Genomic DNA, 13603 nt, shown 5'->3' on the forward strand with positions numbered 1-13603 from the left:
TATTTTTCCCACTCTTGAAGGTTATTAAGTGTTATTCTCTCTTCTTAAAGCATGTATTCATTGTAATAAGATCATGTGTCATGTCGAATTGGAAGATCATAACAGAGTCTAGATTTTTGAAGGAACCTTGGCCTTCCAAATGATGTGGCTCCAAGGAAAAAAAATCAAAGAAGGGATTTTTAAAAGGTGTAAGAAGAAGGATTTGAAAGAGAGGAACCGCGAAGAATCACCTTCCCGCACTATCTCATCCCCCCTATAGGGACAAACTTGTCCAATATGAAAAGCAATGTGTTAATCTTGTTTACCATTTTTTCACTAAGATTCCTAAAAAAATGGAAATACCATGAAAGAGGGCGTCACTTAGAAGAAACGAAAGAGATCATAGATGCACTATGGATGGAAGAAATCTTAAACAATCAGAGCACCTTCAACTTGAATGGGACCTCACCCAACACATTCTCCCAAAAACGTACCCTATTACCATTACCAACTTTGATACGAGTTGCGTCTCTGCTTCCCATCTGCTGTTTCTTCTTCCTCTTTTTCTTCAGCGTGGAGAGAGTGCGAGAGAGAGAAATGGCGGAAGCGGAGACGTTTGCATTCCAGGCCGAGATCAACCAGCTCCTGAGCTTGATCATCAACACCTTCTACAGCAACAAGGAGATCTTTTTTCGCAAGCTCATCAGCAACGCTTCCGATGCTCTGGACAAGATCCGTTTTGAGAGCTTGACGGACAAGAGGAAGCTAGATGCTCAACTAGAACTTTTCATTCACATTATTCCTGACAAGACCAACAATAGCTTGTCAATCATTGACAGTGGAATTGGAATGACCAAGGCTGATTTGGTAAACAATCTTGGAACCATTGCAAGGTCTGGGGCAAAGGAGTTCATGGAAGCCCTTGCTGCTGGTGCTGATGTTAGCATGATTGGGCAGTTTGGTGTTGGCTTCTACTCAGCCTACCTGGTTGCTAAGAAGGTCATTGTTACCACCAAGTACAATGATGATGAGCAGTATGTCTGGGAATCCCAGGCTGGTGGGTCATTCACTGTTACCAGAGACATCTCTGGTGATAAACTCGGCAGAGGTACCAAGATAACTCTCTTCCTTAAGGATGACCAGCTTTAATACCTTGAGGAGCGTAGGCTCAAGGATCTGATTAAGAAGCACTCTGAGTTCATCAGCTACCCAATCTCTTTGTGGATTGAGAAGACCACTGAAAAGGAAATTTTAGATGATGAGGATGAGGAAGAAAAGAAGGAAGTGGAAGGAAAGTGTTGGGGGATTAAACTTGGAGCAACAATCACGCACAAAGAAAAATACAAGCACATCCACGATGGAACACCGGATTTACGTGGTTCAGTCCAAACTGACCTACGTCCACGGGAGCACACACCACTGCACTATAAGCTGGGAGAAACAATACAAGGAGGAGCCACTGCTCAACTCTCTCTCTCACCAAAACTCTCTGCTCTCTGCACTTCTCTCTGCACTCTCAGCACACTACACATACACTCTTATGCAACCCACACACACCTCTCACAACTCACTACAACACATAGCAATCTCACCACTCCACACACACACGTATATATATACAAGAGGGAGCGAAGAGTTCAAAGAGGGTGGCGGCAGATTTCAACAAAATCTGCAGCGTAGGTGGCCGCCGGTCTTCACTGTCAAAGGTGGTGGCTGGGTTGGTGCGGCTATCGGCGGCTCCACACTTGCAAATTCAACAATCTCCCACTTGGAGGCGGAGACAGCATCTCAACCAGTGTATATGCAAATGTTGTGCTCATGTCTGTCTTCAATCATGAAGACCAACTGAAGTTGAGCATAACTTCAGTTTCTCTGTAGTTACCACCTTGGTCAACATGTCAGCTGGATTTCTGCTGCCTTGAATCTTTTCAAGTGTCAGTACTCCATCCTCTAATAGAGATCTGATGAAGTGATAACGCAATCCGATATGTTTGGTTCTGAAATGAAATGCAGAGTTCTTTGCCAGATGTATCCCACTCTGACTGTCGCTGTACAAAACATTCCTCTCCTGCTTTAACCCAAGCTCTGTCAACAAACCCTGAAGCCAAATCATCTCTTTGTTGGCTTCTGTCACTGCTACGTACTTAGCTTCTGTAGTGGATGGGGCTACAATCTTTTGTATCTGCGACATCCAACTAACAGCTGTTGTGCCAACAATGAATACGTATCTGGTGGTGCTCCTGCGGTGATCAATTTCATCAGCAAAATCGGCATCTACATACCCTTTGACTTTCAATTCTCCTTTGCCGAAACATAAGCACTTATCAGTAGTGCCTCTGAGGTACCTGAAGATCCACTTCACTGCTTCCTAGTGAGTCTTTCCTGGATTAGACATGAATCTACTGACTGCTCCCACTGCTTGGCCAATATCTGGTCTTATACAAACCATAGCGTACATGAGACTTCCAATGGCTGAGGCGTAAGGTACCTTAGCCATGAAGTCCTTCTCTTCATCAGTCTGGGGAACCTGATCCTTGGAGAGGTGAAAGTGTCCTCCCAAAGGTGTATTTACTGCTTTGGCGTTGCTCATGTTAAACCTCTGTAGAACACGGCCAATGTACTCCGACTCAGATAGCTGCAATGTTCCTTGTCGCTTATCTCTGGAGATTCGCATCCCAAGTATCTGCTTCGCTGAGCCTAAGTCTTTCATGTCAAATTCCATTGACAATTGCAGCTTCAATTTCCTGATCTCTTCTATATCTGGTCCTGCGATCAACATGTCATCCACATATAACAACAGAATGATATAGCTATATCGATACCTCTTGAAGTAGTAACAGTGGTCGGCATTACACTTTAGAAAATCATTCCTGTGCATAAAGCCGTCAAATTTCCGGTACCATTGTCTGGGAGCTTGTTTGAGACCGTACAAGCTCTTCTTTAACCTGCACACCAAATTCTCTTTACCTTTCGCTGAGAATCCTTCTGGTTGATGCATGTAGATTTCCTCATCAAGATCACCGTGAAGAAACGCCGTCTTCACATCTAACTGCTCAAGATGTAAACCCTCTGAGGCAACAATACTCAGAACAGATCTGATGGTTGTCAACTTCACAACTGGTGCAAAAATGTCGGTGTAGTCAATTCCTTCATTCTGCTCGAAGCCTTTAACTACCAACCGAGCCTTGTATCTCCTGGAGCCGTCATGCTCCTCTTTGATTCTGTACACCCACTTGTTGTGAAGGGCCTTTTTACCTTTGGGCAACTCAGCTAGTTCCCACGTTCTGTTGGAGGTGAGGGACTTCATCTCGTCCTTCATTGCAAGCTCCCACTTGCTCGCATCTCCTGCCTGACATGCTTCACCATAGCATTCGGGCTCTCCTTCATCTGTAAGAAGTAAATAATCTATATACCTTCTGTTTGGTACATGGGGCCGAGTAGATCTCCTAAGCTCCGGAGCTGGAGTAGGAGACGGTGATGCGACAATCTGCTCCATTGGTTCCTCCACCTGAGGATTCTCGGCATTTTGTTGTTGTGTCCCGACACACTTTGGGACATCATCCATATCTACACAGGTTGATTCTCTCTGAACTGGTTCGGTGGATTTAGCTGTGTGCCTATCTTTGTACATCACCTTTTCATCAAAAATCACATCTCTGCTTCTGATCACCTTTTTGTTTTCATCATCCCAAATGCGGTATCCAAATTCATCTCCACCATAACCGATGAAAGTGCATTTCCGGGATTTTGGATCCAGCTTATCCCTGACATGATCATTGATATGTACATATGCAACACAGCCAAAAACTTTCAAATGTGAAAGTCTTACCTCTTTGTTACTCCAAACTTCTTCTGGTAAGCAATAGTCCAATGGTATTGAAGGACTTCTATTAATCAAATAAGCTGCTGTATTGACTGCATGTGCCCAAAACATCTTTGGCAAGCCTGACTGCATACGCATGCTTCTGGCTTTTTCTGTCAACGTTCTGTTCATCTGCTCGGCTACGCCATTGTGTTGAGGAGTACCTGGCACAGTCCTTTCCATTCTGATGCCGTGCTCATAGCAGAATTTCTTGAACTCGGTGTCAACATACTCTTCACCGTTATCAGTTCTCAGCCTTTTGATTTTCAAACCAATTTCATTTTCTACCATCGCTTTCTAATTTTTAAAAGCATAAAAAACATCAGATTTATACTTTAGGAAGTAAACCCATACCTTCCGCGAATGATCATCGATAAATGTGACGAAGTAATGCTTTCCTCCTGTAGACGAAATGGTTGTTGGTCCCCATACATCTGAATGGACTAGCTCAAGTCTCTCCTTCTTCGGGGTACTGATATTTTCCTGGAAACTAATTCTCTTCTGTTTCCCAAATATGCAATCCTCACATGTGTCGATCTTCACTGACTGTAAATCACTCAACTTACCCTTTGAGTGCATCACCTTGAGTCCCTTCTCACTCAGGTGTCCGAGTCGTTGATGCCATAGGTTGCTATCATCATTTCCTGTAGCAACTGTAATAGACATACATGTATCAGGAGTTACATAAAGAGTACCACTTTTCTTACCTCGAGCAATTGTCAATGCACCCTTCGAAATCTTCCATCATCACCAATGAAAGATGTGTTATAACCTTCATCTGCCAATTGATCGACTGAGATCAAATTCTTCCTCACGTCTGGAATATGTCTGACATCCTTTAGCTTTCATATTGACCCGTTCATTTTGATCTTCACTGTCCCCTTACCGGCAATGTCGTAAGGTTGATCATTGCCCAGATATACTTTACCGAAATTACCTGATGTATACTCCTCTAGGCAATCTCTGCTGCAAGTGGCATGGAATGAAGCTCTAGAGTCTAACACCCAAGACTCCTTTTTGCTCTCCAAAGAGCAGATCAACAAATCATCAATTTCGGAAGCAATATTTGCTTCTGTCTTTGCCCTCATCCTTTTCTTTTGACTTCTACACTGGTTCTTGTAATGACCAGTCTTTCCACAATTCCAGCACTCAATAACTTTTCTACTCTGAGAACCTGTGTCCTGAGTACCTCTGGAATCTCTGGATTTGGACCGCCTGGTCCTGGATCTACCACGATTGTTAGATCGTCCATGCCTGCTTCCCTTTCCCTGGTTTTCCACATTCGAAACTGAATTTGAAGTGGAGTCGTTGTTCGACTGCATTCTGATCTCCTCTGTCCAAATCATGCTGATAACCTCGTCGTATTTCAGCTTCGATTTTCTTGCAGAGCTACTGATCGCAGTAACAATACCTTTCCAACTCTCAGGCAGCTGACTGAGAATTAATAGGGCACGGATCTCACTGTCAAAGGTAATCCCGACCGAGGCGAGTTGATCCGACAACTCGTTGAAATTATTTAAGTGTCTGCTGAAGCTTTCACCTGCAGACATGCTCATGGTAAACAGTCTTTCCATGAGATGTACCTTGTTTGCGGCTGATGGCTGCTCGTAGATGTTAGATAGCGCATCCATAAGGGACTTGGTGGTTGTCAAGTGCTTGATGTTGAAGGCAACAGACTTTGTCAACGTCATCCTCACGGCTCCGAGGGCTTTTCTGTCAAGCAACTCCCACTCGCTCTCCTTCATGGACTCTGGCTTCTCCATCAATGGTAAGTGCAACTCCTTACCAAACAAGAAGTCCTCGATCTGCATTTTCCAGAAACCGAAGTTCGTGCCATCAAACATCTCGATGTGAGAGCTCTTTTCATTTGACATCTCGATTCGCTGATCTAGAGATGGAATTAGCTCAATCGGACAACACGGTTGGATCCGAAACGACCGAAAACCCTAGAAATGGCTTAAGTCGCTCGAAAAACGGACCCGAAATGGCTTTGAAAAACCCGGTCAAGGTTTCGGTCAACTCTGGTCAACCCTGCTGATGTGGCACGTGGAGCCCATTGCTGACGTGGCACGTGGGGCCACTTGATGACGTGGCACTAACTTGGCGTGGGTCCGAGGCTGACGTGGCGGCTGACTCAGCTGCTGACGTGCGCGATGACGTGTCACCGGTCCCCTGCTGACGTGGCGCTGACACAGCGCTGACTTGCCCGCTTACTTGGCGCCACGTGGCGCCGACATAGCGCTCTGACAGGGCGCTGGCGTGGCGCCCTGACGTGGCGGGGTCTGGCTGATGCGGACGCTGACGTCAGCGTCTTCAACCTCCGAAACGCTCGCCGGACTTTCTCTGGCGCGTGGGTGCGCGTGAGTATTTCTCCTGACCAGGTGAGGGCGCGTGAAGGCGCGTGGCAGGGCGGAATTTACGCCGGTTGCGCGTGTGGGCGCATGCGGCTTCTTCTGAGCTCTGTTTGAGCTCCGGTTACCTTTGTTGGATTCGTCTCGGCGAGGAGAGATTGATGGCAGCCTCGAAATCAAAATTTGAGCTACTGGACAGAGGCTCAAAATCCGGAATTTTTCTCGATCTGGCGATTTTACTCCAACCAAAGCTCTGATACCAATTGTTGGGGGATTAAACCTGGAGCAACAATCACGCACAAAGAAAAATACAAGCACATCCACGATGGAACACCGGATTTACGTGGTTCGGTCCAAACTGACCTACGTCCACGGGAGCACACACCACTGCACTATAAGCTGGGAGAAACAATACAAGGAGGAGCCACTGCTCAACTCTCTCTCTCACCACAATTCTCTGCTCTCTGCACTTCTCTCTGCACTCTCAGCACACTACACATACACTCTTTTGCAACCCACACACACCTCTCACAACTCACTACAACACAGAGCAATCTCACCACTCCACACACACACACGTATATATATACAAGAGGGAGCGGAGAGTTCAAAGAGGGTGGCTGCAGATTTCAACAAAATCTGCAGCGTAGGTGGCCGCCGGTCTTCACTGTCAAAGGTGGTGGCTGGGTTGGTGCGGCTGTCGGCATCTCCACACCTGCAAATTCAACAGAAAGGTTGAGGAGGTTGATGAAGAGAAGGAGAAGGAGGAGAAGAAAAAGAAGAAAATCAAGGAGGTGTCCCACGAGTGGTCTTTGGTGAACAAGCAGAAGCCCATCTGGATGAGAAAGCCAGAGGAGATCACAAAGGAAGAGTATGCTGCATTCTACAAGAGTTTCACCAATGATTGGGAGGAGCACTTGGCTGTCAAACACTTTTCTGTGGAGGGCCAACTTGAGTTTAAGGCTATTCTCTTTGTACCAAAGAGGGCACCTTTTGATCTCTTTGACTCAAGGAAGAAGCCGAACAACATTAAGCTTTATGTCTGCCATCTTTATCATGGACAACTGTGAAGAGTTGATCCCGGAATATCTTGGATTTGTGGAGGGTATTGTGGACTCTGAGGACCTTCCTCTCAACATTTTCCGGGAGATGCTACAGCAGAACAAAATCTTGAAGGTTATCTGCAAGAACTTGGTCAAGAAATGCGTTGAGCTCTTCTTTGAAATTGCTGAGAACGAGGATGACTATAACATATTCTATGAGGCTTTCTCTAAGAACCTGAAGCTTGGCATCCATGAGGACTCCCAAAACAAAACAAAGCTTGCTGAACTGCTCCGTTTACCACTCTACCAAGAGTGGGGATGAGTTAACCAGCCTGAAGGACTATGTGACAAGGATGAAGGAGGGCCAGAATGATATCTACTACATTACTGGTGAGAGCAAAAAGGCTGTGGAGAACTCCCCATTCCTGGAAAAGTTGAAGAAGAAGGGATATGAGGTTCTTTTCATGGTTGATGCCATTGATGAATATGCTGTGGGGGAAAGAAGCTGGTCTCAGCAACCAAGGAAGGCCTGAAGCTAGATGAGAGTGAGGATGAGAAGGAAAAGAAGGAAGTTCTCAAGGAGAAGTTTGAGGGTCTTTGCAACGTCATCAAGGACGTGTTGGGTGACAAGGTTGAGAAGGTCATTGTTTTTGACCGTGTTGTGGACTCTCCCTGCTGTTTGGTTACTGGGGAGTACGGATGGACTGCTAATATGGAAAGGATCATGAAGGTGCAGGCTCTCAGAGACTCAAGCATGGATGGTTACATGTCAAGCAAGAAGACCATGGAAATCAACCCAGAGAATCCCATCATGGAGGAACTCAGGAAGAGGGCTGATGCTGATAAGAATGACAAGTCTGTTAAGGACTTGGTCTTGCTGCTTTTTGAGACTGCTCTCCTCACGTCTGGGTTCAGCCTTGATGATCCCAACACCTTCGGAAACAAGATCCACAAGATGCTGAAGCTCGGTCTGAGCATTGATGAAGATGCCGCGGAAGCTGATGTGGACTTGCCTCCTCTTGAAGATGTTGAGGCTGATGCTGAGGGCAGCAAGATGGAGGAAGTTGATTAAACTTAATTTTAATTTTAATTTTTTTTTGCCAAACTCCTTATATTAGTTCTTATTGTTAGATGCTGTGGTTTTGTGTTTTTTTTCTCTTATGGTTGCGGGGTGGCTCCAGTGAAGAAATTATTAGTATAAAAAAAAAAAAAACTTTGATATGGTTGAGAGGGAAGAAATGACTTGCTACCTAGGGAACAAACTTCCATAGGAAAGCATGAGAAATAATTCCACTTTCTCTTGTCTCCCATGCATTTCGATAGAGCTGGGATGTTGTTAGGAGGTCTAAGGCCCGGGTGAGGTCAGAGGCTTGGTAATGTGGTTTCTAAAAATATCTCCTTTTCTGGGAAATGGTTATGGAGATCACCTTTAGAATTTTGAACCTAATTCTTTATGGCATCAAGTAATAAGGAGTTAGTATGGAATGTGGAGTTAAGAGTGGATTCTAGAGGGAGTGGCAATGCTACTCACGCAAGCCTTTGGAAGTTGTTTCACAGTAGCCTGCCTTTTCTTCCATTTCATATGTGCTAAGGTCCACAACCTAATAGCTTAAGATTTTAGGTGAAGTGGTATTCTAACATGGTGTTAGAGTCAGGTTGTGAGGAGGGCCTGGGTTCTAGTCTTGTTGCCCAAGTTATTGTTTATTTGTTAAGAATCATCTTATTCCATAAAATGGGTGCACATGCTGTTGGGCTGCACATGCAAGGGAGTGTTAAGGCCTAATATACATTGTTGGTCCACAACCTAATAGCTTAAGCTCTAGTTCCCCATTAGGGAGGTGTTATTTTACTATTCTTACTGGCATCTATTTGGTATGTATCACCATGCAAACAAGGTGAAATAATTTAACTGGAATAAACTTGTTATTGCGACTTGATTGAATCTTAAGAGTTCAAACATCATTTTCTGCAAATATTTTTTTAAGTTTGGAAAAGAAACTTATCAAGCAAGAAGAAGAAATTATAAGTGTAAGAGATCAAGCTGTCCACCTACAAATAGGAGAGAATTACAACAACCTTCCAATTATTTTGCAGACTGAACAAAGAAGTGCCCCAAAACACATCCTAGGCTAAAGGTCAAAGAGAAGCAAGAAAAACTAGTCTACCCCACGGAAAATGGGGAGCCATAACCTAATCTTCCAAATTCTATTGTTCCTTTCCTTTTATCCAAAGAATAGAAAATCAAGCACATTGCTACAGAATTTTTCTTTTCTTACTCTTGCCAAAATCCGTAACTTTATAAAAGCTCACGCTCATCATGTTGATGCAACTCACCAGAAATTATAGAAAACTATTATAGCTGTGTGGCCACTTGATGATGAAGAACCAAGTACTTGCTATTCTCATTGGAGGCTAAGCACATCACCCAGATATTCAGGTTGATTGCCTCATTAGGTCTCCTCCTGCAGCACTCCATTAGTGCAAATTTTGTTGAGAACCAAAGTTCAAGTCAACAAGTGAACTCCTTAATTTTAGAGGAACTTTAGCCTTCAAAATTGTTTTCTCCAGAGGAAAAGAAGGGGACTTCTATCTATTAATAGAATAGACAATTTAGATGTTTAATCGTAGACTATTGAATGTGGTAAAAACATAGAATATTTCGGTGTAATACTTTTTGAAAGATTTTAGCTCTTTTGTTCATTTGATGCTGGAGAGGAGAGCTCGTTGTTTGTTTGCTTATGCACTGCTTATAAAATTAAGTTGTTGGAGTGCTCAAGTAATCATTTAATAAGTGCCAATTTTAAGTATGCTTGCTTTTCAATGTTTCTGTGACAGTGTGATGCAAATTGTAGAATGTGTGGACTACTTTATCCACCATACAATCTGCAATGTTCTGTTAATTGTCTATGTTGAAAAATGATAAGATTGATGTGGAACAATTTGTTTTCATACTCTGGTGAGGTTTGGGTGTCTCAAGCTACAATTCAGGATTTTTTGAAGGTGAAGTTTTGGGGTTTCAGGAAGAAGAAGAGAGAGTATATTTTGGGACTGCTTTTACAATCCTCTGGTCACTTTTTCTGAATAGGAATGCTAGAGTTTTTAAAGATCAAAAGACTTAACCAAGATTGCTTTGTAAGAAAGTTATTTTTCTTGCTTCTTTTTGGGCTCATTCTTTTGCGAATTTTATTGAGGGATTCCTTATTCTCATTTCATTGTAATTGTGTATTCTTTTTTAATAGACTTGTTTTATCAACTAAAAAAAAATGATAAGATCAGTTTGTTTAGTAGTCAATAAATATTTATGTTTCTTTTCCTCTTCAAGTTATTGAGCATGCTAATGTTTGAAAGTACAATATATAGTGAATTTCAGTGCATAACACATGTTGTGTGTGCGTCAATCAATCGTCTAATGTTTGAAAGAACAATATCTAGTGACTTTCAGTGCATAAAACATGTGTCTACGTCAATCATTCATCTTCACATTTTTATCATATATGTGTTAGCCTTCTGATGCAGTATCTTTTGCAGTATAACTAATTTGTATATGATAAACTTCATTTCTCTCTCTTCTATTGCCTATAAATAATCTGATGGGGATTTTCATCCTCTATGATACAGCATAGATCTGCAGACTATGATGAGTTCAAGAAGAGAGGGTGGAAAGCCTTTCAATATTGGTCCTAATGCTAATTTGTCACTTGGGGGGAATTATGTATCTGAAAGCCCTACAGTTGATCAGTTGAGTCGTGGTGTGGCAGATGCTAACTTGGCCTCATCTGATGATGGTGAGTGGGAGGTTTGTGCCAGGAAGTCCAAAAACAGAGCTGGAAGCAGTTCTGCAAAGGCTTGCATTCCTCAGAATTCAAATTCCAAAGCATGGGGACACCCGGATGTAATTCAGAAGCTAGGCATGTGTAATGATGGTCCTGGAAAGGCATCTGGCAATACCTGGCCTACACAATTTGCTGATTCTAAGAGACCAGCTGGTAGAGGGGGTCTAAGGCCCCAGTCATTTAATAGAGGATTTGAGAACAATCATGTGGCCCCACCAGCTGTTATTCCTCCACCTATGGTGGGAGGATGGAATTGGTCTTCTAGAGCTACTGCTGTGCAGCTGAAAGGGTCTGAAGATGTAAGGGGCAAAGACGTTGATGATGGTGGCAGAGACGATGATATTGATGTTGGTGATGACAAAGATAATGACAAAGATAATGACTCTGATGCTATTGATGACAGTGATGATGATTTCTTTAGTGATGGCTTTGATTCTGATACAAGTCAAAAGAGCCATGAGACACAAAAGAAGAATAAATGGTTCAAAAAATTCTTTGAAATCTTAGATAAGTTAACTGTTGATGAGATCAATGAACCAGCAAGGCAATGGCATTGTCCAGCATGCCATGGTGGTCCTGGTGCTATTGACTGGTACCGAGGGCTGCAGCCCTTAATTTCACATGCGAATACCAAAAGGACTAAAAGGGTGAAGCTCCACCGAGAATTAGCAAAAATTTTGAATGAGGAGCTGAGTAGGAAGGGAACTTCAGTCTTACTTTCTGGAGAAACATTTGGTAAATGGAAAGGCTTAAATCAGACAACAATCAAAGATTATGAAATTGTTTGGCCACCAATGGTTGTTGTTATGAACACGAAACTTGAAAAGGATGAAAATGACAAGGTGCAGTCATATTTACTTGTTTTCTTATGAGAGAATACATCTGAGATCAATTATTATTCAAAATTCAAATACATTCTTACTATAAAATGCCACAAAAATGGGTTATTTAATGAAGGGATTGGCTAGATTTATTATTGCAATTCATTCCATTTGTTTGTTTATGTATTTATTGTATTTTTGCTTATTTATTTTGTCTTATATTGAATTTTCAGTGGATTGGCATGGGAAATCAGGAGCTTCTCGATTACTTCAGCTCATATGCTGCTATAAAAGCTCGACACTCATATGGTCCACAAGGACATCGAGGGATGAGTGTGTTGATTTTTGAAGCATCAGCGATGGGTTACTTAGAAGCAGAGCGTCTGCATAAGCATTTTGAAGAGCAAGGAACAGATAGGAATGCTTGGGATCGTTGTCGGGTCCTATTCTATCCGGGTGGGAAGCGGCAACTTTATGGTTACATGGCAGTGAAGGAAGACTTGACTATCTTCAACCAGCATTCCCAAGGTTCTCTCTCTGTTTGGGTTGCCCAAGTCCGACCTATGTTTGTTTTTTCCTTTTTCTTTTTTCGCCCAAAGGGGGAGGGGGTCGAGGTGGTGATGGTGGTGGTTTGATTTTTTGTTGATCTTGGGATTTCATAACGATCCTTATAGAATTTTGCTAATCCAATTTCTTGCTGTTGCGTGTTGCATTTTGTCTAGGCAAATCCAAACTGAAATTTGACATGAAGTCCTACCAAGAAATGGTTGTCAGTCAGATGAAGCAAATGAGTGAGGATAATCAGCAGCTTATCTTGTTCAAGGACAAGGTTGTTAGAGAACAAAGGCGTTCAAAAGCCTTGGAGGAGTCTTTTGGTATTGTGACCGAGAAGCTTCGCAAAACCATAGAAGAAAATCGTATTGTGAGACAAAGAACCAAGATGCAGCATGAACAAAACAAAGAAGAGGTATATTTGAATTATAGATTAATTTTAGGTTGCAAGATGTGGGTTATAGTGTTTAAACAAGATAAATTTATTGCTAGTTGTATTTTATGCATTGGATTTTTTAAGCCATTTTTCCGTTGGTTCTACATGTTTCTGAGATCCTAGTGTTTGTCTTGCTAGGGTGTGGCTCATATTGGAGTCGGCAGCCACACCACTTAGCCGCACTTGTTGACACTGGAAACCGACAGCCACCAAACTCTGCCTACCATGTTGAATTGCAGCCACCTTCTGTGACTTTTCCCCTCCCATTTGTGTATATATATGTAATGTATGTGTGTGTAATTGTGTGTGGTAAGGTTGTGAGTTGCGTGCTATGGTGTGTGTAGAGAGAGGGAGTTGCAGAGTGCGGTGTGGTGGTGTGCAGAGTAGTGTGAGGCAGAGTGTGTGTTGTAGAGAGAGAGAGAGAGAGAGAGAGAGTCGAGTCGAGGACAGTAGCCTCCTCCTCGTAATTCTCCCGATTATAGTGGATTATGTATTCTCTCGTGGATGTAGGTCACAGTGGACTGAACCACGTAAATTTGGTCTTGTATTGTGGTTTTATATTTTGCTTGTGCGATTGTTGCTCGTAGATCCACTTTTCAACAAATGGTATTAGAGCGAGGTTGGAGCAAAATCGCCAGATCGAAGCAAAATTCCCAGATTGGAGCCTTTGCACAGTTGCTGAAAACTCAATTTTGAGGTCACCAAAACATTCCTCTCATTGAGATG

At 42.9% G+C, this 13603-nt stretch overlaps 1 protein-coding gene and 1 pseudogene across 3 annotated transcripts in view; both read left to right on the top strand.

Moving 5' to 3' along the window:
• Positions 1-13603, top strand: part of LOC131164802 (protein SUPPRESSOR OF GENE SILENCING 3-like) — a 43960-nt gene that overhangs the window by 15810 nt on the left and 14547 nt on the right. For 2 of the 3 annotated variants that reach the window (XM_058122266.1, XM_058122264.1), the window contains exons 2-4: positions 10854-11910; positions 12123-12417; positions 12612-12856. In XM_058122266.1, the coding sequence (XP_057978249.1) occupies positions 10870-11910; positions 12123-12417; positions 12612-12856 (1581 nt within the window). In that variant the 5' untranslated portion in view covers positions 10854-10869. The remainder of the gene's footprint in view (positions 1-10853; positions 11911-12122; positions 12418-12611; positions 12857-13603) is intronic. The other variant, XM_058122265.1, reaches the window with a different exon arrangement.
• Positions 563-8322, top strand: LOC131164801 (heat shock cognate protein 80-like; annotated as a pseudogene).

This window comes from Malania oleifera, chromosome 9 (assembly GCF_029873635.1).
Source record: "Malania oleifera isolate guangnan ecotype guangnan chromosome 9, ASM2987363v1, whole genome shotgun sequence".
NCBI lineage: Eukaryota > Viridiplantae > Streptophyta > Magnoliopsida > Santalales > Ximeniaceae > Malania > Malania oleifera.